At 47.2% G+C, this 27,310-nt stretch overlaps 1 protein-coding gene across 3 annotated transcripts; it reads right to left on the bottom strand.

Moving 5' to 3' along the window:
- Positions 1-42: 42 nt before the first annotated feature.
- On the bottom strand, positions 43-24,749 carry aaas (achalasia, adrenocortical insufficiency, alacrimia). Of its 3 annotated transcripts, none has more exons than XM_059956182.1 (17): positions 24,597-24,749; positions 23,714-23,859; positions 20,885-21,012; positions 20,720-20,775; positions 20,299-20,390; positions 19,317-19,363; positions 14,135-14,233; positions 13,781-13,924; positions 13,220-13,340; positions 11,090-11,214; positions 10,190-10,250; positions 7,306-7,393; positions 2,086-2,170; positions 1,718-1,785; positions 1,204-1,285; positions 861-945; positions 43-490 (listed from the first exon to the last, which is right to left on the bottom strand). In XM_059956182.1, exons 2-17 carry the CDS (start codon positions 23,828-23,830, stop codon positions 353-355), a joined length of 1,536 nt encoding a protein of 511 aa, XP_059812165.1. In that variant the 5' UTR covers positions 23,831-23,859; positions 24,597-24,749; the 3' UTR covers positions 43-352. The 3 variants fall into 3 exon arrangements, with proteins under 3 accessions (XP_059812165.1, XP_059812166.1, XP_059812164.1); XM_059956183.1 differs by having other exon boundaries at positions 24,506-24,654; XM_059956181.1 differs by having other exon boundaries at positions 24,489-24,644.
- Positions 24,750-27,310: the final 2,561 nt, after the last annotated feature.

Raw genomic sequence — 27,310 nt, 5'->3', positions numbered from 1 at the left:
GGACTCACCACTCACACATTGAAGGGACAAGCTTCACCTGAGTTAGACGAGTTTTATTTCACAGCGTTGGTGTACAGGATGCTCCCTCCTTCTCCCCACCAGGTGCTCCAGCTAAACTCACAGTACAGGCGGGGACGAGGGGCTGGAGAGAATGGGGGGGGGGGGGGTAGGATGGGGTAAGGGAGGAGAGCAGGGGAGGTGTAAGGGGGGGATAATTCAAGAGGTCAGATGGATTGCGGGGATGGGCACAGCCCAGAACACGCTGAGGGAGGGGAAGGGATGTAGGAGAGGAGTTGTAGAGGTAGGGGTGGAGGGGTGCAGAGGTAGGGAATCGTGGGGGGGGGGGCAGGACTTACAGCTCAGAAAAGAGGTCAGTGGGACTGTGAGGCTGGGCACTGCCCAGGATTGCACCGCATACAGAGCCGGTCTGATACGACTGGGCTTTGACGAAATAAAAAGGGATATGGGAGATCCTTCCTGACGACCAGCCCTGGGGGAGGAAGAGAACAGATCAGAATGGGAGGGGTCAGGGTCTGCATACACGGTCCCTATGCACTCCACTGGAGCATGAATATAGAGTGTGACCCTCCAGGGGTGGTGTGTGCACATGTACAGGAGAGACTCCCTGGGTCCCGAGTACAGTGGAACGTGTGTGTGTGCGCAAGAGAAAGTGTGAGGGGCTGGCAGGGGACGTGTGAGACAGGAAAAAAAAATTGTGTGCGAGGAGGTGGTGGAGGGAGTCCGGATGTGTGTCTGAGAGGGGTCGGGAGTGTGTGCGCGTGTTTGGGAGATAGATGGGGGGGAGTAAACATCTTCACCCAGCAACATGCCACACCAGTGTTATCAGGACCACAACTTACCACGGTCAGCAGAGCTCCTTTTGCAAAGTTGGGGTGGAAACTGATGAACTGTGGGAAGGAGTCACTGTCGTTATGAATGAAGCCACTGGGGGGAGAAGGTGAGAGGGTGGGAATCAGTCAAAGCTTCTTCCCTCCCTTGTCCCTTTCCCTCCTTCCTCCTCTCCTCTTCCCACACCACACCCCTCCCCTCTCCTTCTGACCCTTCCCTCCACTTCTCCCCCTCTCACACTCTCCTTTCGAGAGGTTTTTGAAGAGTCTGATCCCCAGACAGGGTATTGGGGAGAGGGAAGGGGAGAGTGAGCGAGGGGTTAAGGGACAACATTCCAGCTGATTTAATACGAACCACGGCAAGAGCTCAAACACAGGTCTGATGCGGGTCCTGAACACAGCGATGGTTGGTCGACAGCATGGACTCAATGGATCACCTGGGGTAGGGAAGAAAAACAACTGAGTCCATCTTCACAGGTCCGGTGGAGAAGTATCCCAAGGGAGGGAGACAGGAGAGGAGTGAGCAGGGAGGGGATGGGAGGGGCAGAGAACACACACAGCACCAAGGTTGGGTTTGAACCAACATTTCGGGACTGTTTAGAGTTACACTCTCACACACACACACACACAACCACACACACACACACACCCTCACACCCACACACACGCTCACACTCAATCCCCACATGGCAGTCAGCCCCAGAATGATATGAGGGACAGATGCACACAGGAGAGATGGTGGGGTGGGGGGGGGGGGGAAGGAAGGGTGGACAGACACAGACCCACCCCAATCTTTTCCCCGTGGGGGGAGGTTGAGGCTGGGGGTAGAGGGAGAGAAAGATTGTCCAGTCTGCAGGCTATAACCTTACCTTTAAGAAGGACAGCTAGCCGCTCTCCACTGGGGTCCCAAACCATTGTCTGCACCTCCCCACCGACACTGCAAGACAGCAGCAGACAAAGGCTCATAACACTCTGGGGCAACCCAGGGATGAGATGACTACATCTGTTCCCTGATTCCCCTCTTGGCAACACCTCCCCACACCTGGTTCCCCTTGCAGAGCTCCCCCAACCCCAGGTGCCCGTCACAGAGCTCCACCGACATCCCTCCCATCTCCTTCACCGAGCTCTCCTTCCCCACCCCAAGTCATCCTCGAGGAGTTCCCCCCACAATTCCTCTTGCAGAGCTCCCTAGAGAGGCATGGGCTGCCCACCCCACTCAACCTGCCCATCTACCCACCTGATCTCGTCTTCTAGTGTGGTCCTGGACAGATCCGCGCAGATCGAGGCCATCTTGGAGCTTCCTCCGGCTCCCAGCATCTCACCTGGGAGAGCGGAGAGAGAGAAAGTTAATCACTAAAGGGGAGACCCCAGGACTATTCAGCCTACTGCATCTGACCACCTCCCCCACAAGGGGTGATTGTAGATGAAGCATATTCTGAGCAGTGGTGGTCTGCAGGGATCTGTTCTGGGAGCCCTGCGCTTTGTGACTTTTTATAACTGACTTGGGTGAGGAAGTGAAAGGGTGGGTTAATAAGTTTGCAGTTGACATGAAACTTGGTGGAGTTGCGGATAGTGTAGATTGTCGTAGGTTACAACGGGACATTGACAGGATGCAGAGCTGGGCTGAGAAGTAGCAGATGGAGTTCAGCCCGGAAAAGTGTGAAATTATTCACTTTAATAACACACAAGTTGGGGAAGGAACACACACAAATTGGTTAGGCAGCACCCATGGAGAGGAATAAAGTCATGTTTCAGGCTGAGACGCCGAGCTCTTCTTCCATTGCCTCCATCTCTGAGCCTAGATCTTTGGCAAGGATTCCCACCCCTCCCACACTGACTTGGCCTTCTGCCCACTCTGGATTGGAATACTTTCATTTCCAACTGCTGACAGGAAATCAACCACCTCAACTTCAGTGCTCCTCTCTCCTCCTGACACACTGTCCCATTCTGACCATCACTCTGCACCAAACCCAAGCTCACCATCAAACCCACATACAAGATGGGTACTGTCGTAGTCTGGCAGACTGAGTTCTACCATGCTAAGGCATCTCTTGGATACTCCTCTTACTTAATCCATGAAAAGCCCATCAAAACATTGTCTCCTGCACCATCACCAACCTCCAACTCTGGAGATCTCCCATCCACCAATCCACTACCACCAACCTCACAGTTCCCTTACCCCACACAGCTTGTTTTTACTCCTACCCAAGATCCACAAACCTGACTGTCTGGGTAGGCCCACTGTTTCTGCCTGCTCCACTAAACTCATGTCTCCATATGTCGACTCCATTTTATCACCCTTTGTTCAGTCCCTTCCCACCAGCATCCGTGGCACTTCACATGCTCTCGATCTCAACAACTTTCAGTTATCTGGCCCTCATTTTCACCATGGATGTCCAATCCAAATGTAAGGTGCAGCCATGGGCTCCAGCTATGCCTGTCTTTTCATTAATTACATGGAGCAGTCCATGTTCCAGGCTTACACTGGTAACACTCCCCAACTCTTTACCTCAATGACTGCATTGGTGTTACTTCCTACACCCATGCTGAACTCATTAATTTCATCAACTTTACCTCCAACTGCCCTCACATTCACTTAATCCATCTCTGACACCTCCTTCCCTTTCTTCGAGGCATCTCTGGAGACAGACCATCTACTGATACCTTTTATGTGAGTCTTGATGACGGGTCTTGGCCTGAAATGTCCACTGTTTATTCATTTCTATAGATGCTGCCTGACCTGCTAAGCTCCTCCAGCATTTTGTGTGTGTGTTACTCTGGATTACCAGCATCTGCAGTAACTCGTGTGCAACTGATTCACTTAGGAAAGTCAAATGTGAAGCAGAGTACAGAGTTAATGGCAAGATTCTTAGCAGTATGGAGGAACTGAGGGATCTTGGGCTCATAGTTTCCTCAAGTTTGCTGTGCAAGTTGATAGGGTTGTTAAGGCGTATCACATGTTGGTCTTCATAAGTCAGGATTGAGTTCAAGAGTCATGAGGTAATGTTGCAGCTATATAAAACACTGGCATTCTGTTCTGGTCATCTGATTATAGGAAGAATGTGGTATCTTTAGAAAGGAGATTTACCAGGATACAGCCTGGATTAGAGAGCAAGAGTGAGCTAGGGCTTTTCTATTTGGAGTGAGGGTGGGTGAGAGGTGACTTGATAAAGGTGTACAAGAAGAGACAAAGGACATATTTTAAAGAAAATTGGAGGAAAGTATAGGGGGAAATGTCAGATAGGTTCTTTACACAGGAAGTGGTGGGTGCATGGAAGGTATGAAAGTATAGGCAGATACATTAGGGACATTTAAGATACACATGGGCACATGGATGACAGAAAAATGGAGGGCTATGTGGAAGGGAAGGGTTAAATTGATCTGAGAGCAGGTTAAAACAAATGAGGTACGCTGGAGTACAAGAAATGCAAGAGAACACTTAAGAAAGAAGTCAGGAGGGCTAAAAGACATGAGATTGCCCTAGCAGACAAGACGAAGGGGAATCCTAAGGGATTCTACAGATATGTTAAGAGCAAAAGGATTGCAAGGGACAAAAACAGACCCTATGGAAGACCAGAATGGTAATTTGTGTGTGGAGCCAAAACAGACGAGGGAGATCGTAAAAGGATTTTTTACATCTGTATTTACTCAGGTGATGGACACAGATTCTATAGAAGTGAAACAAAGCAGACAGATGCAGTACCAGAGGATTGGAGGATAGCTAAATTTTGTTTCACTATTTAAGAAAGGCTCTAAAAATAAACCAGAAAATTATAGGCCGGCGAGTCTGACATCAGTTATGGGAAAGTTATTTGAAGATATTCTAAGGGACTGGATATACAAGTATTTGGATAGATATGGACTGATTTCAGGATAGTCAACATGGCTTTATGCATGATAAGTCATGTCTAATAAATCTTCTAAGAGATTTTCAAGAAGGTTACCAGGAAAGTTGATGAAGTGAATGTAGTCTAAGTGTACTTTAGTAAGGCCTTTGACAAGGTCCCGAATGGGAGTTTGGTCAGGAAGGTTCAGTCACTTGGCATTCAAAGTGAGCTAGTTTACTGGATTGGACATTGGCTCTGTGGGAGAATCCAGAGAGTGGTAGTAGATGGTTGCCTTTCTGACTGGAGAACTGTGACTAGTGGAGTGCCACAGGGATCAGTGCTGGGTCCATTGTTGTTTGTCATCTATATTAATGATCTGGATGATAATGTGGTTAATTGGATCAGCAAATTTGCAGATGACACCAAGATTGGGGGCGTAGTGGACAGCGAGAAAAACTATCAAAGCTTGCAGCATGAACTGGACCAGCTGGAAGAATAGACTGAAAAATTGGAGATGGAATTTATTGCAGACAAGTGTGAGATTTTGCACTTCAGTGGGACCAACCAGGGTAGGTTTTACACAGGTAGATAGGGTCATAAAGAAAGCTTTTGGCACATTGGCCTTCATAAATCAAATATTGAGTACAGGAGATGAGATGTTATGTTGAAGTAGTACAAGACATTGGTGAGGCCTAATTTGGAGTATTGTGTGTAGTTTTGGTCACCTACCTACAGGAAAGATGTAAACTAGGTTGAAAGAGTACAGAGAAATTTTGCCAGATCTGGATTACTTGAACAGGTTAGGACTTTATTCCCTAGAACCTGGAAGATTGAGCAGAGATTTGACAGAAGTATACAAAATAATGAGGGGGTATTGATAGGGTAAATGCAAGCAAGCTTTTTCCACTGAGGTGGGGTGGGACTACAACCAGAGGTCATAGGTTAAGGTTGAAAGGTGAGGTTTGAAGGGAAACCTCTTCACTGGGCGTGTGGAACAAATTGCCATTACAAGTGGTGCATGTGAACTTGATTTCAATGTTTAAGAGAAGTTTGAATAAGTACATGTATGGTAGGGGTATGGATGGTTATGGTCCCGGTGCAGGTTGATGGGAGTAGGCAGTTTAAAGGGTTCAGTATGTACTAGATGGGCCAAAGCACCCATTTCTGTGCTGTTCTTCTGTATGATTCTAAAAAGTTGGCACATCATGGACCAAATTGTTCTGTGTTCTATGTAATCCCTTAACCCCTTCACCAATCAAAAACCTATTCATCTCTGCCTGAAGCACACACAATAACTTATCTTCCACTGCTCCCTGTTCCAACAAATCCCACAGATTCACCACCCTCTCGCTGAAGAAATTTGTCCTAGTCCCAGTTCTAATCCAGGCAGCATCCCGGTGAACTTCTTTTGCACCCTCTCCAAAGTCTTAAATATCCATCCTGTAATGAGGTGACCAGAACTGCACACAATAAATGGGGTGAGTCGACTGCCAAAAGATTCAGTTGGAGATATGGGCAGAGAAAAGGCTGATGGAGCTTAACCTGGGCAAATGTGAGGTGTTGCATTTAAGCAGGTCAAATGTAAAGGGATAGTAAACAGTCAATAACAGGACCCCTGGTATCCAAGTCCACAGTTTTCTTAAAGTGGCCACACAGGTTGCAAGGTGTACAGCACACTTGCCTTTATTATCCGAGAAACTGAGTTCAATGCGTCAGGAAGCTATAAAACTCTGGTGAGGCTACATCTGGAGTATTGCATTAAGTTCTGGTTGCCTCATTACAGGAAAGGTGTGGGGGCTTTGGAGAGGGAGCAGAGGAGATTCACCAGGACGCTGCCTGGATTAGAGTCAAGAGCTATAAGGAGAGGTTGGACAAACCTGGGTTGTTTTCTCTGGAGTGGCAGATGCTGAAGGGAGATCTGATCGAGGTTAATAAGATTATGCAAAGGCATAAATAGAGTTGATAGTCAGGATCTTTTTCCCCAGGGTCAAAATGTCTAATACCACAGCACTTGTAATTAAGGTGAAGACGGGGTAATGCTTGCCTTTGTTAGTCGAGGCACTGAGTTTGAGTCAGAAAGTTATGTTGCAGCTTCACAAAACTGGTCAGGCCACTTCTGAAGTATAGCATTCAGTTCTGATTACAGGAAGGGTGTGGGGGCTTTGGAGAGGGTGCAGAAGAGGTTCACCAGGATGTTACCTGGATTAGAGAGCGCTAGCTACGAGGAGGGGCTGGTGAAACTTGGGTTGTTTTCTCTGGAGCAGCGGAGGTCGAGGGGAGACCTGAGAGTGGTTCATAAAATTTTGAGAAGCATAGATAGAAGCACAGACAGCATCTTTTTCCCCAGGATTGAAATCTCTAATACCAGAGGATGTGAACTTCAGCTGGGGGGAGGAGGAGTTCAAAGGACATGGGTTGGGCAAGTTTTTCTTTTAAAACACAGAAGTGGGTTCCTGGAATGTGCTGCCAGGGATGGTGGTGGTGGATAGAGGTGTTTAAGAGGCTGTTAGACACATGGATAGGCAGGGAATGAAGGGATATGGACAGTGTGGAGACAGAAGGATTAGTTCAGTGGGTTTCACTGTGCTGTAGCCAGCTGTGTGCACAGACTCCTGCCCAACGCTACTCACCGGTGTCCACAAAGGTCAGCAGATAGATGACCGATTCGCCCTCCACTGTGAAGAGCAAGCGGCTGCCATCTGGGCTCCAACACCCAGTCTGTGAGCAGAGATCAAAGAAGAACAAAACAGATGTTGGAAACACAAAACAAAATCCTGGAAACTCACAGCAGGATGGAGAATCTCCATCAGATCATAGTTCATGCAGACAGTCCCATTTGTCCATGTTTGGTCCATATCCCTCTAAACCTCTCTTATCCGTGCAACTGTCCAAGCATCCTTTAAATGTTGTTAAAGTACCACCCTCAACCATTTCCTCTGGCAGCTTGTTCTACACATGGACCACCACCGGGTCAAAGTGTTGCCCTTCAGGTCCCTATTAAATCTTTCTCCTCTGAACTTAAATCTGTGCCCTGATTCTTGATTCTCCAACCCTGGGACAAAAGCTGTGTATTCACTCTATTTGTGCCCCTCATGGTTTTATACACCTCAGTCTCCTACACTCCAAGGAACAAAATTACAACCTGCTCAACCTCTCTCCATAATTCAGTCCCTCAAGTCCTGGCAGCATACTTGTCTATCTCTTCTGCACTCCTTCCAGCCTAATGGCATCTTTCCTATGGCAGCGTAACTAAAACCGACCACTTTTACAGCTGCAACTCTGAACTCCTATACTCACTACCTTGACTGATGAAGGCTAATGTCCCAAATATAAGCACAACGATTCTGTAGATGCTGCTACACAAATAAAATGCTGGAGGAACTCAGCAGGTTGGGCAGCATCTGTGGGGGCGGGGGTAAATAGTCGATGTTTCGGGCTGAGACCCTTCATCAGGACTGGAAAGGAAGGGGGAAGATGCCAGAATGAAAAGGGTGGGGGTGGGAGAGGAGTACAGGCTGGCAGGAGATAGGGGTAAGGTGGGTGGGGTAGGGGAGGTGCGATGTAGGAATATGGAGGGCTGCTAAGTTGAGCACCTTCACTCTGTTCACCGCAGAAGGCAGGATCTCCTGGTGGCCACCTATTTCAAGTCAGTTTCCCATTCTGACAGGTCTGCCTATGGCCTCCTCTACTGCCACATCTCATTCTGTTTTGATAGCTTCCAAACTGGTGGCATGAACACCGATTACAGACCTTTTTCTGGGTGTTCACTACACCTCTGGTCCCCTTTCACCACAAACCTGTGCCTACTGGTTCATAGGGAAAGGACTGTGACCATCCACTTTATCTACACCCCTCGTGTTTCTATAAAGCTCTGTCAGGTCACCCCTCAGCCTCTTTCACTCTGAGGAAAATAGTCCCAGCCTGTCCAGTCCCTCCCGATAACTCAACCCTCCAGTCCCAGCAACATCCTTATGAATCTCCTGCTCAATCCCATCCACTCTATCACTGTGAGACCAGAACTGTACGCAGTATTCCAGGTGAGGTCACAACAACTTCTTGTGTAGCTGGAACGTGACATCCCAACCCCTGTACTCAGTGCCCTGACTGAAGGCCAGCATGCAAACATCTTCTTCACCATTCTGCCTACCTGTGAACTGTGCCACGTGATAATTATGATCTACATCTGTGTACCTGTACCCATTATTCCTCCATACTAAACACTCACCTCTCATTTACCGGTCTCTCTGTGTACCTGTACCCCAGGCTCCCTTTGTTCTACAACACTCCCCTCTCATTTACCAGTCTCTCTCAGAGTACCTGTACCCTGAGCTCCCTCTGATCTACAACACTCCCGTCATTTCCCGGTCTCCCTGTGTACCTGTACCCCGAGCATCCTCTGTTCTACAACACTCCCCCCTCTCATTTACCGGTCTGTGTCCCTGTACCCTGAGCTCCCTCTGTTCCACAACACTCCCCTGTCATTTACCAGTTTCTCTGTGTACTGTACCCCGAGCTCCCCCTGTTCTACAACACTCCTGTCATTTACTGAACTCAATCTGAGTACCGGTCATTTACTGGTCCCTCTGTACCTGTACCCTTATCTCCCTCTGTTCTACAACATCCCCTGTCATTCACCGGTCTCTCAGTGTACCTGTACCCCAAGCTCACTCTGTTCTACAACACTCCCCTGTCATTTACCAATCTCCCTGTGTACCTGTACCCCAGGCCCCCTCTGTTCTACAACACTCACCTCTCATTTACCAGTCTCTCAGTGTACCTGTACCCCGAGCATCCTCTGTTCTACAACACACCCCTGTCATTTCCCAGTCTCTCTGTGTACCTGTACCCTGAGCTCCCTCTGTTCTACAACACACCCCTGTCATTTCCCAGTCTCTCTGTGTACCTGTATCCCGAATTCTCTCTCTCCTGTCAATTCCCAGTCTCTCTGTGTACCTGTACCCCGAATTCTCTCTCCCGTCAATGACTAGTCTCTCTGTGTACTTGTACCCCGAATTCTCTCTCCCCTGTCAATGACTAGTCTCCCTGTGTACCTGTACCCTGAGCTCCATCTGTTCTACAACACTCCCCTGTCATTTACCAAACTTTGTCTGTGTCTATGTACCATGAGCTCCCCCTGTTGTACAACTCTCTCCAGTCATTTACCGGCCACTGTGTACCTGTACCCCGAGCTCCCTCTGTTCTACAACACTCCCCTCTCATTCACCGGTCTCTCAGTGTACCTGTACCCCGAGCATCCTCTATTCTACAACACTCCCCTGTCATTTACCGGTCTCTTTCTCTACCTGTCCCCTAAGGTACCTCTGGTCTACAACACTCCCCTCTTATTTATCTCTAACCCGAGCTCCCTCTGTTCTACAACACTCTCCTGTCATTTACCAGTCTCCCCATGCACGTGTATTTTGCTGATCAAATTACTTTGAACCATTTTATCACCCAGACCTCCCCCTTTGTCGATCCTGCTCTCTCACACCGAACTGGGTTGCTGTTACATACCTGACACCTGCCCTTCAGTGTGGGCCATCGGTCACAGGTCCATGTCCGAGTCTCCCACACCCTGAAGGAAAGAGGGAGGGGGAGATAGTAAGGGTCCAGGAGTCCAGGAATAACAACAGTCTTGGTGCAAAGGGCTTCTCACTAATTCAGACCAGATCCTGTAACCAATCCTTGACTTGGGATCCCACAAGTACCAATTATACATCAGTTTCCATGACGAGTTCGCAACTTTTGGCAGTCAACTGCTGTATCTGTGACCTGAGAGTTGAGGGCACAGCTCAGCACATCACAGGAGTCAGCCTCACCTCAATGGACTGTCTACACTTCTCACTGTCTCAGTAAAGCAGTCTGTGTAATCAAAGACCCATTCTCTCTCCTCCTCTTCCCTCTCCCATCAGGTAAAAGATACAAAAGCCTGAAAGCACCTGTCATCAGGCTCAGGGATGGTTATCAGAGCATTGAATCACCTGCTGGTACAAGATAAACTCTCTCTCAATCTACCTCATTTCTGATCTTGCATTTTACTTTTAATCAGTATTGCACTTTTCCTGTAACTGTGACACTTCATTCTGCATTCTGTTATTGTTTTATCTTGTTCTACCTCAATCCACTGTGTAATGATCTGATCTGCAGGGACAGTATGGACGCCAAGATTTACACTACATTTTGTATCATTCGAAACCCTTCCTATTCACGTACCTGCCCAAGTGCCTTTTAATTATTTTTTCATGTTCCTGCTTCAACCACTTCCTCTGGAAGCTCAGTCCATATACCCTCTGGTATAGAAGTTGCCTGGCCATTTCCTTTTAAATCACACCCCTCAACCCCGGTACCTTACCCTCGTCACCCCTCTCCCCAACACCCACCCATCTCACCCACTCCTCCCCCACATACACCCACCTGAAAACAGCAGAGGGGGTGGCAGCCAGGATCCTGCTGCTGTCAGGGGACCAGGCCAAGAAGGTGACACCCCCTCCTCCAACCCGCTGCAGGGGGACACAGCTTTCTGTGGCAACATCCCACACCTGGTGGAGAGAGAAAAAGAAGGGAAAGGCAGGAAGGTTGGATGACAGGGGAAGGGGATGGGTTGGGCAGAGGGAAAGGGGATGGGTTGGGTAACGAGAAAGGGTCACTGTGAGTACAGCCCCTCACAGCCTCCAGGACACCCAAACCTGTCCTCGACATCCTCTCCCAACCCATCCCCTACTCAGAACCCCCAAACCTTGACACCACCCCTTGAACATTTCCACCTAACCCGCCTCCCTCGCCACCCCTTTCCACATTTCTACCTCTGCTTCTCAACATCCCACCCCTACCCTTCAAACCTCTCACGCAGACACACACGTCCTCCCCCCCCATGCCTCTGTGCACTCCCCCAAAACCTCCCTCTCCCCGAACTAACTCCATCCCCACCACAGACCATGAAGCAGCACAGGAAGAGGTTCAGTTCTCTGTCTGAATCCATCTTAATTTCAGGGAGAGGGTCAGTTGTTTACGAACGTGAAAAGAAAAAAAATCACAGGGAGATGATTGGTGTCTACAGGGGTCACCATGAGAGAAAAATATCAGAATCAGGTGTATTGGCACTGACGTGAAACTTGCACAGTGCAAGACATAAAAATTACTATAAGTTACAACAAAAAAATAAGGATAGGAGGAAATAAAAGCAGGAAAGAAAAGTAAAGCTTAGCTTATATGCCAAAACATAGTGAAATGCAACAATCAACAGTCTGAGGATTGTGCCTGGAGCATCTCAAGTCCAGTGCCACAACTCACATAGCATGCCCACATCCCATCTTTGGAATTTGAGAGGAAACCAGAGCACCTGGGGATAACCATGAGGTCACAGGGAGAACATACAAACTCTTTATAAACAGTGGTGGGAATTGAACCCCAGTTCAGTGATCAACTGGTGCTGAAAAGTGTCAGGGTTAAATACCTGCCAGAAAGAAAGAAAAAAAGGATATTTCAAATAAGCCAAGTTTGTCCAACCTTTCATTAAAGCTCATGCTCTCTAATCCAGGCAGTATCCTGGTGAACCTCTTCTGCACCTCATAACAACCTTTTCCTCCATATCAACAAAAGAGCTGGTCATTGACTTCATTGAAGGGGAATTGTGTACATGCTCCTGTCTACACCACCAGTGTTGAGGTTGAGAGCTTCAAATCCTTAGGAGTGAACATCACCAATAAACTGCACACAGACTCAAAGGGCAAGAAAGCTGATCAACGCCTCTACTTTCTTAGGAGTCCATAGAAGTTCTGCATGCCCCTCTCGACCCTTACCAATTTAAAAAAAAATTTAAATTGAAAGCTTCCTATGTGGCTATATCGCAGCTTGTCACGGCAACCATTCTACACATGAGTACCGTTATGGACACAGCTCAGCACATCAGAGAAACCAGCCTCCCCTCCATGGACTCTGTCTACACTTCTTACTGTCTCAGTGAAGCAGCCAGAATCATCAGACCCCACCCACCCCAGACATTCTCTCTCCCATCGGGCAGAAGATACAAAAGCCTGAAAGCACATACCACCAAGCACCAGGAGAGGGACAGATTCTACCCCACTGTTACAAGACCATAATAAAACAGCCCCTAGTACACCGTTGGAATTTTGACCTCACAATCTACTTCATTACGATCTTACACCGTATTGTCTACCTACATTGTACTTTCTCTGTGACTGTTATGCTTTATTCTACATTCTGTTATTGTTTTACCTTGTTCTATCTCAATACACTGTGATGATTTGATCTGTATGGACAGTGTGCAAGACAAGCTTTTCACTGTACATGTGACAATAATAAACCGATTCCAACTTAGGATAAAGGAAAGAGGGACAATTTTTTCCACACAGTGAGAATATGGAACAAGATGCCAGAGAATATGGTTGAGCCAGGTACAATAGTACTCATTAAGATGCAGTTGCAGAGGGAGGGGAGAAGGAAGAATGTGGGACGGGGGTAAGTACAGGGGGTTGGGTAAGAAGGGCTATCATGAAGGTCCATGCTGTGTTCTTCTGAACTTACCAACATGGAGGTGTCCAAGGGCGAAGCGGTGACCAATAGGTCTCCCCGTGGGCACCAGGCTATGGAAGTAACAGGGCTGTGTCCGGGATGGGAGAGAACTTGGGCACAACCTGATGAGGGTCTGAGAGAGGGAAAAGCAGGATTACTTTTGGACTAGAACACCCCCCACCACTCCAACTTGGGAGCTGGGGTTAGTAAAAACTTGCCCCTCAGGTCCTTATTAAATCTCTCCCCTCTCAACTTAAACTGTAATACTTCATTCTGCATTCTGTTATTATTTTGCCTTGTTCTACCTCAATGTATTGGTGAGGTGAAATGATCTGTGTAGATGGTGCGCAGAACAAAGTTCTCACCGTACTTTGGTATATGTGACAATAATAAGCTAATTTACCGCTCTGCCTTCTCCCTTACTGGCCCTCCCCATCTTCCCTCCCTCTTTGTCGCTCCATCCACTCTCCTCAGTTCCCTCCTCCCGTTTCCCTACAAGCCATACCTTCTTTCTGTCTGTGCCCTCTGCAGTTACTGAGGAGATGTGTTCCCCCAACCCTCCCCCCTTATTACCTGGTAGAAAGGGAGTTGGGGTCCACGTTCCACACCAGCACGCCACTCTCACAGCCGGCAGCCAGGACTGAGGCACAGAGAGGCTTCCAGGACACACACGCCACACTCCTCTGCAGCCGGTGCTTGAGCGTAGGCACTGTGTCACTGCAAGAGAGGACTTAGCATCATCGAGGGGTCAAGGGAGCTGGGGTGGTGAGATGGGGAAGGATAGAGATCAGTGCCACAGTGGGACGGGCCCCACCACCCCCGGCTCTAGTCAGATGTGCTCCACCCACTCCTCCCACATCAGACTACACCCTCAAGTGAGTGGGAGGGAAGGGGGGGGGGGGAGGGGAAGAGGCGATATCCTCTTACCTGCCGGCCCTATAGATGCGTATGGAGTCATCAAGAAGTGCGAGGGCGCATTTGTTAGTGTGGGGGTGCCAGGCGAAGGCACGGAGACAACCCTCCTTCCTGGGAACATGGAAAGAGAGAGTGAGTGGTAGCCATTAGGGAATGGGAAAGGGGGAGAGAGACACCTCCTCGTCTGTCAGAACAGGCTGATCCTTCCCCATCCCACACACCATGCAGCTCTTCCAATTCTAAACCACCATGCTATTTCATCAATCTGCACCTTTCCTGCATTAGATCTGCCGCACCGGGTGCAGAATAAGGCCATTCAGCCCATTGTGTCTGCTCTCCCATTCAAAAAAAGTTGATTTTTTTTCTTACTTTCAACCCCCTTCACCCTGTCACCCTTAACCCCATCATCAATCAGAAGCCCACCCAGCTCTGCCTTCAACAAACCGGATGACTCGGCCTGCACTGCCCTCTGTGGCAATGAATTCCACATTCACCGCCCTCTGACTGATCTTCGTCCTTGCCCCAATTCCAAAGAGATGGCCCACAATTCTCAGGTCATGCCCTCAGATCCTGGACTCTTCCACTGATGGAGACGTTCTCTCTCAGGCCTCTCAAAATTCAGGGTTCAATGAGATCCCACCCCACTCCCCCTTCTCCCCAATTCTTCTGACCTCAATTGAGCACAGGCCTGGAGACATGAAACACTGCTCACACAAAAAGCTTTTCTTCCTGGGATTGTTCTAGTGAGCCTCCTCTGGACTCTCTTGTTTATTAATTACTGTACTGCCCTGCACTGTTTTGTGCACTTTACGTAGTCCTGTGCAGGTCTGTAGTCTGATGCTGTTTTTATGTTGTTTTACGTAGTCTAGTGTAGCCTTGTGCTGTCTCACATAGTCTAGTGTAGTTTTGTGTTGTTTCATGTAGCACCAGGGTCCTGGAGGAACGTTGTTTCGTTTTTACTGTGTACTGTACCAGCAGTTTATGGTCGAAATGACAATAAACTTGACTTGAGTTGATGTGGTCTAACCAACACCCCAGCAATACACTCTTGTTTGCAGTCCTCTTGAAATCACAGAAACCAGCTTTCCCTTCATGGACTCTGTCTACACTTCCCATTGCCTTGTTAAAGCAACCAGCATCACCAAAGACCCACCCACCCTGGACATTCATTCTTCTCCTCTTCCCATGAGACTGAAGATACATAATCTTGAAGGCACACACCACTAACCTACCCTACTGTTGAATGGTTCCCCAGTACAAGATGGATCTCACAATCTAACTCGCTGTGGCCCTTGCACCTTAATGTCTACCTGCACTGCACTTTCTCTGTAATTGTTGCACTTTATTCTGCATTCTGATTGTGGATTTCAGGACATTTGGGAAAACACACACCAGACCTCATTGAGGGGGCAGCAGTGGAAAGGGTGAGCAGCTTCCTGGGCTCCAGTATCTCAGAGGATCTATCCTGGGCACAACACACTGATGTAACTGAAAAGAAGGCACTCCAGCAGGTATATATCATTAGTTTAGAGACTTGGTACGTCACCAAGGATTTCTACAGATATACAATTCTGACTGGTTGCATCACAGTTTGTAATGGAGGCGCCACTGCACAGGAACAGAAAAGCTGCAGAAAGTTGTAAACTCAGCCACTTCCATCATGGGCACTAACCTCCCCACCATTGAGGTAATCTTCCCACCACCCAGGACAAGCCCTCTTCTCATTACTACCATCATGGATGAGGTACAGGAGCCTGAAGACTCACATTCAACAATTCAGAAACAGCTTCTTCATCTCCACTAGATTTCTGAATAGTTCACCAACCCAATGAACACTAAATTGCTATTTCTCTTTCCCACAATTTATCTATTTCATCTTAAGTGAGATTTACAGTAATTCTATGCCTTGCAGCCACGAAACAGGACATACAGTATGCCAGTGATAATAAACCTGATTCTGATTACGAAAACTCCCGGGGTTACCACAGACACTTCCTCAAAGCAGGTGAGAGGTCAAGTCAGACGGACTAACAAATCAGGCAGGCCAGGCACCGAGGATACCAGAAGCTGGAATCCAGAGTAACACACAGAGTGCCGGAGTAAGTCAACATAGAAACAGGACCTGCAACCTAACTCATCCCTGCCAAACAAGGTGTCTACCTGAGCTAATTCCATTTACCCACATCCCTTCAAATGTTTCCAATCCACGTACCTGTCCAATTGCTTTTTAAATGTTGTTAATGTACCTGCCTCTATCACTTTGGGTACATACCAGGGAAGGAATTTCAGTGAACAGTAGGGCACTAACAAATGTTGTAGAACAGAGGGAGCTCGGGGTATAGGCAAAGAGACAAATAAATGACAGGGTAATTCTTATAGAACAGAAGTTCCCCGAAGTGTTGTCATAGGTAAACAGGATAGTGAAGAAGACATTTAGTTCGGTGACCTTCATCAGTCAGAATATTGGGTACAGGAGTTGGCATGCTACATTGCAGTTGTAATGTACAAGATGTTGGTCAAGCTGGACCTGGAGTAGTGTGTACTGATTTGGTCATGCAGATAATAGACAATAGGTGCAGAAGTAGACCATTCGGCCCCTCGAGCCTGCACCACCATTTTGAGATCATGGCTGATCAACTACTATCAATACCTGGTTCCTGCGTTGTCCCAACATCCCTTGATTCCCCTATCCATAAGATACCTATCTAGCTCCTTCTTGAAAGCATCCAGAGAATTGGCCTCTGCTGCCTTCCGAGGCAGTGCATTCCAGACCCCCACAACTCTCTGGGAGAAGAAATTCTTCCTTAACTCTGTCCTAAATGACCTACCCCTTATTCTCAAACCATGACCTCTGGTACTGGACTCTCCCAGCATCTGGAACATATTTCCTGCCTCTATCTTGTCCAATCCCTTAATAATCTTATATGTTGCAATCAGATCCCCTCTCAATCTCCTTAATTCCAGTGTGTACAAGCCCAGTCTCTCTAACCTCTCTGCGTAAGACAGTCCGGACATCCCAGGAATTAACCTTGTGAATCTACGCTGCACTTCCTTTACAGCCAGGATGTCCTTCCTTAACCCTGGAGACCAAAACTGTACACAATACTCCAGGAGGGGTCTCACCAGGGCTCTGTACAAATGCAAGATGATTTCCTTGCTCTTATACTCAATTCCCTTTGTAATAAAGGCCATTAGCCTTCTTCACTGCCTGCTGCACTTGCTCATTCACCTTCAGTGACTGATGAACAAGGACTCCTAGATCTCTTTGTATTTCTCCCCTACCTAACTCTACACTGTTCAGATAATAATCTGCCTTCCTGTTCTTACTCCAAAAGTGGATAACCTCACACTTATTCACATTAAACGTCATCTGCCAAGTATCTGCCCACTCACCCAGTTTATCCAAGTTAGCCTGAATTCTCCTAACATCCTCATCACATGTCACACTGCCACCCAGCTTAGTATCATCAGCAAATTTGCTGATGTTATTCTCAATGCCTTCATCTACATCGTTGACGTAAATTGTAAACAGCTGTGGTCCCAATACCGAGCCCTGTGGCACCCCACCAGTCACCACCTGCCATTCCGAGAAACACCCATTCACTGATATCCTTTGCTTTCTATCTGCCAACCAGTTTTCTATCCATGTTAATGTCTTCCCCCCAATGCCCTGAGCTTTGATTTTACCCACCAATCTCCTATGTGGGACCTTATCAAATGCCTTCTGAAAATCGAGGTACGCTACATCCACTGGATCTCCCCCGTCTAACTTCCTGGTTACATCCTTGAAAAACTCCCACAGATTAGTCAAGCATGATTTACCCTTGGTAAATCCATGCTGGCTCGGCCCAATCCTATCACTGCTATCTAGATATGCCACTATTTCATCCTTAATAATGGACTCTAGCATCTTCCCCACCACCGATGTCAGGCTGACATGTCGACAGTTCTCTGTTTTCTCCCTCCCTCCTTTCTTAAAAAGTGGGATAACATTAGCCATTCTCCAATCCTCAGGAACTGATCCTGAATCTAAGGATCATTGGAAAATGATTACCAATACATCCGCAATTTCCAGGGCCACCTCCTTCAGTACCCTAGGATGCAGACCATCTGGACCTGGGGATTTGTCAGCCTTCAGTCCCATCAGTCTTCTCATCACCGTTTCCTTCCTAATGTCAATCTGTTTCATTTCCTCTGTTACCCTATGTCCTTGGCCCATCCATACATCTGGGAGATTGCTTGCGTCATCCTTAGCGAAAACAGATCTAAAGTACTCATTAAATTCTTCTGCCATTTCTCTGTTTCCCATAACAATTTCACCCAATTCATTCTTCAAGGGCCCAACATTGTTAACTATCTTCTTTCTCTTCACATACCTAAAAAAGCTTTTGCTATCTTCCTTTATATTCCTGGCTAGCTTGCATTCGTACCTCATTTTTTCTCCCCATATTGTCTTTTTAGTTAAGCTCTGTTGTTCCTTAAAAACTCCCCAATCATCTGTCCTCCCACTCAACTTAGCTCTGTCATACTTCATTTTTTTTTTAATGCTATGCAATCTCTGACTTCCTTTGTCAACCACTGTGGCCCCTTTCCCCCCTTTGAATCCTTCCTTCTCTGGGGGATGAACTGATTTTGCACCTTGTGCATTATTCCCACAGTAGGGAATATAGGGAATAGGGAAGATGCCATTAAGCTGGAAAGAGTGCAGAGATTCACGAAGATTTACTGAGACTCAATGGATTCAATCATGGTGAGAGATTAGGCAGGTCAGAACTTTATTCTTGGAACACAGGAGACTGAGGGTTGACCTTAGCAAGGTGTATAAATCCAGGTTGCCACAGACAGGGTGAATGCGCAGTTTTTTTTCCTCCAAGGGTTGGGTGTAATGAACTACAGGGCACAGGTTTAAGGAGTGAGTGGAGAGATTTACTAGGAAATTGAGGAGCAATTTTTCCACTCAGAGGAAGTGGTTGAGGCAGGTACATTAACAACCTTTGAAAGGAAATGGACATTTACGTGGATAGAAAAGGCTTATATGGGCATGAGACAAACACAAGCAAATGGGTGGGGATCAGGATCAGTTTTGTGCTGTATGACTTTATGACTCCACCCATTTATAAGTGATCCCTACAATCTCCCGATCACCCCAGAGACCACACCCCACATTCTCCCCCATGTGGTTGAATGGACTCACCAATCAGTGACCTGTGTGAACTGTGCAAGAAGTTCCTCGGTGCTCAGCTGTGGAACAACAGAGGCTTGAGGGGTTCTGTCCAGAACAGCTGACCCAGAGAGACTCCTCCCCAACCCCTGACCCCCAAAGTATCTGACCCCTCCCCAACCCCTGATCCCGTAGTGTCTAGAACATCTGACCCAGAGTGACCCCTATCCAACCTCTAACCCCAGTCCCCACACTGTCCAGAGATTAACCTCATCCCCAACCCCACTGACCAGTCACCCAAAACCACATTCTCCATATCTGACCAATTAAACTGTACCCCCGACCCCACCTAATCTCAAATGACCCCACCTAATTTCAATGACCTTTCCCACCAACCCCACTGACCTCTCTCCAACCCCTTTCCCAAAACCCACTGATCCTTCTGCCAAATCTCTAAGCCCACCCCCCCTTCTCCCCCTGACAATATTCCCTCTAATTTTTCTTTAAACAGCTGCATGGACCAACCATTGCTGAGCAGGAATTTCTTTTTAACGGTCTGAAAACTGTACCATACTTTAAACCTTATTTTGCAGGGGTGGGAGGAAGTGAGCTACCAACTTTCGTTCTTGTTTAATGTTACAATTTGTAACAGTGTTGTAGCTCAAAACACCGACAGTTTTAATTTGCTGAAACTCTAAAATGGTTTGAAGTAAAGGTTGCAATACATTATTTAGAAATACATGGACTATATTCATTAACAAATAATTACAGATATCTCACAATTATATTAACATAGATTTCAAAACTCTATTACCATAATTTTAAAATTAACATCACATAAAATTCCAGCCGCAGGTTACTGCACGGCTGTGCACTGCGTAGATTAAAGGGAACAATGCCCACTGAATCCTCCCCCAACCCACTGGCCCCCTACCCCTAGTGCCAACACACTGACCCCCCCCCCCCCACTCTTTACGAGCTACAGACCTTCCCAACCGCTGACCCCAGTACCTACCCTGAGGTGGGGAGACAGTGACCCGTAGAGCGATGATACCCAGTGGCAGAGGGTCAGAGCAAACCCAGACACCGTCCTCAACACATGCGGCACTGCAGGTAGATAAACATGGGTCAGTTAGCAGCAGCTCCACCGGCTGGGTGGTGGGGGTCGAACATCACCCAGAGGGAAACAGGAGAGGCGTGGGGGGGGGGGGGGGGGAGAGATGTAGAGGTGAGAAGAAGCAGTCAGTGATGAGACAGTGACTGAGAGTGAGTGATGGGGAGGCAAGGTGGGGGCACTACAGCAAGGAGAGGGATAGTGAAGAGGAAGTACCACAGGAGGGGCAGTGAAGAAGGGTGAGGAGGGAGCACTATGACAGAAGGTGGGAGGACCTACAGCTAGCTGTTCCCTTTGCCCTCTCCTCATCCAGCTCCAGTACCTTCATCAGCAGATCTGTTCACCTCCTCCAGAAGTTCATAGATTCCAGAATCGTGCCTGAAAGACACAGTCAGATCAACAGAGTGCACCCCTTGAAGCTTCCTGCAACTCCCACAAAACCAAGAAGGGTTCCAGCCTTGCACCCCCCCTCCCCCAAACCTCTCACCAGGCATTGGCGCTGCGTTTCCACACCGGCTCACTGTGGGAGAGGAATGCTGCCTTGGCACTGTGCTCAGACCGGCCGTGAGGTTTCAGGCACTCCCTATGGATGGTCACCGGGGCAAATCCAAGAACCTGGGCAACAAAGAGGAATCAGAGTTTCAATGTGTGTGTGGAGGGAGCTTCACCGTCTGACCGCAGGAGTGTGTGATGGGACAATGTGGAGGAGCCCCTGAGTGAAAAAAAACCCCTCAGATTCCCCTTAAATATTTCACCTTTTACCCTTAACCCATAACCTAGTCTCACTCAGCCTCAGTAAAAAGAAAAGCCGACATGCATTTACTCTCTTTATCCTTCATAATTTTGTGCACCTCTATCAAATCTTCCTTCCATTTTCCTATGCTCCAGGGAATAAAGTTCAAACTTAACTCAGGTCTTCAAGTCCCAGAAACATCCTTGTAAATTTTTTCTATACTCTTTCAGTCTTATTGATATCTCCCCTGTAGGTAGGTGACCAAACCTGCACATAATATTCCAAATTTGACCACACCAACATCTGAAACAACTTCAACATAACATCGCAACTCAATACACTGATTTATGAAGGACAATGTGCTTAAAGCTCTCTTTACGATCCTATCGAGCTATGACACCACTTTCATGGGATTATGGATCTGTATACCCAGGTCCCTCTGGTCCACGACACCCCTCGGTGTCCTGCCTTGGTTTGCTCTCCCAAAGTGCAACACCTCACACCTGTATGCATTCAATTCAATTTTTCCAGCTGGTCCAAATCTTGCTGTAAGCTTTGATAGTCTTCCACGCTATGCCCCCAATCTTGAGGTTATCCACTAAATTGCTGATCCAGTTTACATTATCATCCAAATCATTCATATAGATGACAAACAACAATGGACCCATCACTGATTCCTGCGGTACACCACTAGGCCAGTCAGAGAGGCAACCACCTACTACCACTCTCTGGCTTAACCCACAAAACCAATGTCCAATCCAATGTACTACCTCATCCCGAATGCCAAACAACTGATTGAATGAATGCTGAACTCTATCCCTGTTGACGCAATGAGAAAATGAAGTGAGGGTGTATGTCCAGAAAATGGAGGAAATGTGGGTGAGGGCAGCATGAACAGTGGAGGAAGGACATCTCTGATGTTCTGGAAGGGAAAGCATCACCATGAGAATAGGAGACAAAGGAACTGAGAAAAGGGAATGTCATTTTTACAGGAGATAGAGTGGGAAGAGCAATAGATTTATAAAGGTTGTCAGTAGACAGTTTGTCTTCAGAGATGGATACAGAGAGATCAAGAAAGGGGAGAAAGGTGTGAGAGGTGAACCAAATGAATTTAAGGGCTAGGTGGATGTTGGAGACAAAGTTGATAAAATAGATGAGCTCAGTATGGGTGCACAAAGCAGTCAACGTAACGCAGAAGATGGAATTCACGAACACAGCATGGGACAATGTCCAATGCCTTTCCTTTACTAACTTTTCTGGTAACCTCCTCAAAAAATTTCATTAGTTAGACACAACCTCCCAAGAACAAAGCCATGCTGATTCTCCCATATTCGACCCCGTCTATCTAAATACTCATACATCCAGTCCCTTAGAATATCTTCTAACAACGTACCCGCTATTGACATCAGGCTCACCGGCTTATAGTTTCCTGCATATTCTTAGTCTTTCTTGAACAATGGAATAACATTAGCTTTTATCAGTTGGGCATTCAGTATAAAAGTTGTATAAAACTCCAGTTGGGTCAAACTTGGGGTATTGTGTGCAGTTCTGATCACCCTGTTGCAGGAAGTACCAATACTCCAGTAAACACATTGATAGAATTATGAAGGTGCCACATTAGTGGCTACACTTCATTAGGAGTTTGATGCTATTTGGTCTATTACTAAAGACACTTACAAACTTCTATAGACGTACAGTGGAGAGCATTCTGTCTGGTTGCATCACCACCTGGGGTGGAGGCTCCGATGCAGAGGATCACAAGAGTCTGCAGAACAGTCCATGAATGCTAACTCACTATTTCTCTTTTGCACTAATCATTTTTTGTAATTTACAGTATTTTTAGTGATTTGCACTAAACTGTTGTCATCAAACAACCAATTCACTACATATGTCAGTGATAGTAAACCTGATACTGAAGGATTTGGAGAGAGTGCAGAGAGGTCCACCAGGATTAGAGTGTATCAGCTTTCAGGACAGGTTGGAGAAACTTGGGTCGTTTTCTCTAGTGTGTGAGACGCCGAGGGGAGATCTGATAGAGGTTTATAAAAGTAGCAGACGCCTAGACAGTGTAGACAGTCATAAACTGTTTTCCAGGACTGAAATGTCTAATACCGGAGGGTGTACATTTAAGATGAGAGGGGTTAATTTCAGAGGAAATGTGCAGGGCAAGTTTTTATTTTATACACAGAGTGATATGTGCCTGGAATGTGCTGACGGGGGGGGGGATGGTAAAGCCAGATATGATAGAGGTATTTATTTGCTCTTCCCTCCCCACTAACATACACTCCCTCTCTCCATCCCTCTCCTTCCACTCAACCTCTGTACTCATTTTCCCACCAACACCTCCATCAACCCCTCCTTCCCTTCCTATACCTCCCTGACAATAACAGGTGTCTTAAGAGGCTGTTAAGACAGGCACAAGGACGTGCAGGGAGTGGAGGGATATAGACATTGTGGAGGTTGAAGGAATCAGTTTAATTCAGTACAGACACTATAGTCGCTCCACCCCCTCTCATGAACTCACTCCCTGCATCTTGTTCCCCATACCAGGAACATCTTCCCCTCCATGCACCTGTGCCTTACCTGTGTGTGGAAGTTGTGTAAGTCTTCATCGGACTTTGTGCCAGTGACCAATTCGTTGTTGAGCTCATACAGAGTTTCACCACAGGTAGGTGGAGGGAAGAGGGCAAGGGAGATCATCCTGCGAATGGCCGTCCGAGTGTGGGGAGCTGAAGTGAGTAGAAAAGCAGGGAACTGATGGAACTTCCTAACTTCCCTCCTCTACTCTCCACCTCCCACACCACCTTCCCCTCCCTGTACTCCCCTACCATCTTCCCCTCCATACGCTCCCTCCTCCCCACCCAAAAGTCCTCCGTGCTCTCCTCACCCCACCCACATTCGCCTACCTGTGCTCTCCCCCTCCCCACCAACCTTCCCCTTCCTCTGCTCTCCACCCCACACCCCTCCCACCTATCCCTCTCTCTACTCACTACCCTCCTCCCTTTCCCTCGACGCATAGCTCCAGCTATCCACCGCTCACTGCACCTCCATTTTTGTCTGATGTCACTATCCTTCCCTCATGGTAGTTCACTCCTTCTTTCCCTCATTCTTCACACAAAATCCTACCCCACCCCACCTCTCACTCTACTTCCTGTCCTCTCTCGCTTTGAAACACCACCTATCTCCGTTTCCACACTTCTTCAACTTATGATTTCCCCATCCATTCTTTCCACTCCTCACCCTCCATCTCTTCATACCACACGCAGCTTCAGTTCGTTCTTCTCGACACCATCCATCCCCTCTTCCCCTTTCCTCCTCTCCTCCCCCCCCCCCACTTCCCATTTGTTCCTCCCCTCACCTTTCCTTTTCTCTTACTACTTTCTTGTTCTTTTCTTTCCCTTCCTCCACACCTCCGTCCCCGCTTCAGGCCTCGAACCTCACGTCACTCTCTGCTGCCAAGACAAACCTCTGGACTAATCAGCAGCCAGCCAATCGTGAACGTGTCTACTTCTACGTTCCTCCACTATCCAACAATGCCCAAGCGGTCTTGGAAATCCAGAGCCAAAAGCCGGGAAAATGACATCCAATCAGCATGAGCAATGGAACAGAGTGCGCTTCGTGTAGAGGGACCAGTCGAATCAGATTTCAGCAGAGCAGAGAACAACAGTTGGGAACGCTTTACAAAACGGGTAGTCCAATCACCGGGCGAAAACTGCTTGAATGGCAGGTTCGCGCAGAGGCCGGCGGAAAACGGTCATTCATCGTCACGCGACGTATGCTGCCTCTCAACACTCTCCCGTCATTGACCGGTCTGGCGGTGGACCTGTAACCCGATTTCCTTCAGTTTGTCAACGCTCTCCAGCAATTTACCGACATCTCTGAGGAACGATACCCCGAGCTCCCGCTATTCGTCATATCCTGACATTTACCGGTCTCTCTATGTGTACCTGTACCCCGAATTCCCTGAAATCTACAATAATCTCCTGACATTTACCGGTCTCTCTGTTGTTACGAACCCCGTAACTGGGTCACTTACCAGCAAAGATAGAGAGGTCCGTTGAAGTCTGATGGTACTATTTTTAACAGTATTTATTGATAAAGATACACAAAAATAATATCAACGCAAACATACAGATAATATACGTCATCACTACTAAGTCTAAAAGCGAGGGTATAATAATAATCACTAAGAAATAGCTCTATCGTTGTCTAGGGGATAGTGTATTGTCCGATGGAAATATAAAAGTCACTCAAGTTCATGCAGGCTGCAACCTTTGGTTGGAGTCAAGAGAGAGAGAGTTTAAAACTTGCCCATTCCTTTTATGATGTCAATCCTTCGAGAGTCGTTGGGGCTTTGTTTTAACTCCTTTGTTTTAACTAAAGCCGTTCTTCCGTGGTAAGGCCCACCAATTCCGAAGCAAATGGAAAAGGATGCAGGTGGGCTTTCCACCGGCTGTCGCTGTTACAGGATTTCTAGTGTTTCTTCTGGTGCGTCTAAAGGGGTTGTTCCCCAGACCCTCTTTTATCCTGACTCAGAGGGTCTCAGATGTCAGTCAGGTCGGGATGATGCAACCCCTCAACCAACCCCCTCTGATTATTCCCTGAGGGCTTCCATGAACTACAGTACTCAATACACAATTCCGTCTCCAAGAGACAATGGCCGTTTTCCCTGGCTTTGTACGGTTGAGGGCCAGGACATTCCAAACATCTCTCTCTCTCTCTCTCATTTCCTGGGTCTCCTGACCTGAATTAATAGCGATCTTGCGATTCTCAGAAAGGAGGGGGCTACTTTGGACCCTTCAGCCCCTCAGAGTTGGGCACAGACATAACACTGTGTATCTGTACCCAGACTTCCCTAAAATCTACGATAATCTCTTGGCATTTACCAGTGTCGCTGTGCAGACCTCTATCCCAAATTCACTCAAATCAACTATAATCTCCTGACATTTACCAGTCTCTCTGTGAACATGCACCCCGAATTCCCTGAAATCTGCTCTGATCTGCTGATATTAGCCAGTCTCTCTGTGTACCTGTACCTTGAATTCCCTTAAATCTACTTTAATCTCCTGACAGTTACCAGTCTCACTGTGTTCCTATATAAACAATTCCCTCAAATCTACTATAATCTCCAGACATTCAGCAGCCTCTGAGTGTACCTGTACACCGACCTCCCTAAAATCTTCGATAATCTCTTGGCATTTACCGGTGTCTCTGTGTAGACCTCTACCCCGAATTCCCTCAAATCAACTATAATCTCCTGACATTTACCGGTCTCTGTATATCTATACATCGAATTCCATCAAATCTATGATAATCTCCTGACATTTACCCATCTGTCTGTGTGTAACTATACCACGAATTCCCTCAAAGCTACGATAATCTCCTGACATTTATGAGTGTCACTGTGCGCCTCTACCCTGAATTCCCTCAAATCTACTATAATCTCCTGACATTTACCAGTCTCGCTGTGTTCCTATATAATCAATTCCCTCAAATCTACTATAATATCCTGACAGTTATCAGTCTCTATGTGTGTACCTGTACCCCAAATTCCCTCAAATCTACTATAATCTCATGACATTTACCGGTCTCTCTGTGTACCTGTACCCAGAATTCCCTGAAATCTACGATAATCTCTTGGCATTTACCAGTGTCGCTGTGTAGACCTCTACCCCGAATTCCCTCAAATCAACTATAATCTCCTAACATTTACCGGTCTCTCTGTGTAGAGCTCTACCCCGAATTTCCTCAAATCAACTATAATCTCCTGACATTTACCAGTCTCGCTGTGTTCCTATATAATCAATTCCCTCAAATCTACTATAATATCCTGACATTTACCAGTCTCCCTGTGTACCTGTACCCAGAATTCCCTGAAATCTATGATAATCTCTTGGCATTTACCAGTGTCGCTGTGTAGACCTCTACGCCGAATTCCCTCAAATCAACTATAATCTCCTGACATTTACTGGTCACTCTATGTCCCTGTACCCCAAATTCCCTAAAATCTACGATAATCTCCTGATAATTACTAGTGTCACTGTGCACCTCTACCCTGAATTCCCTCTAATCTACGATAATCTCCTGACATTCAGCAGTCTCTGTGTGTACCTGTACCCAGAATTCCCTGAAACCTACGATAATCTCTTGGCATTTACCAGTGTCGCTGTGTAGACCTCT

The sequence above is a fragment of the Hypanus sabinus genome, chromosome X1 (assembly GCF_030144855.1).
Source record: "Hypanus sabinus isolate sHypSab1 chromosome X1, sHypSab1.hap1, whole genome shotgun sequence".
NCBI lineage: Eukaryota > Metazoa > Chordata > Chondrichthyes > Myliobatiformes > Dasyatidae > Hypanus > Hypanus sabinus.
This window is presented reverse-complemented; position numbering and strand designations above follow the sequence as displayed.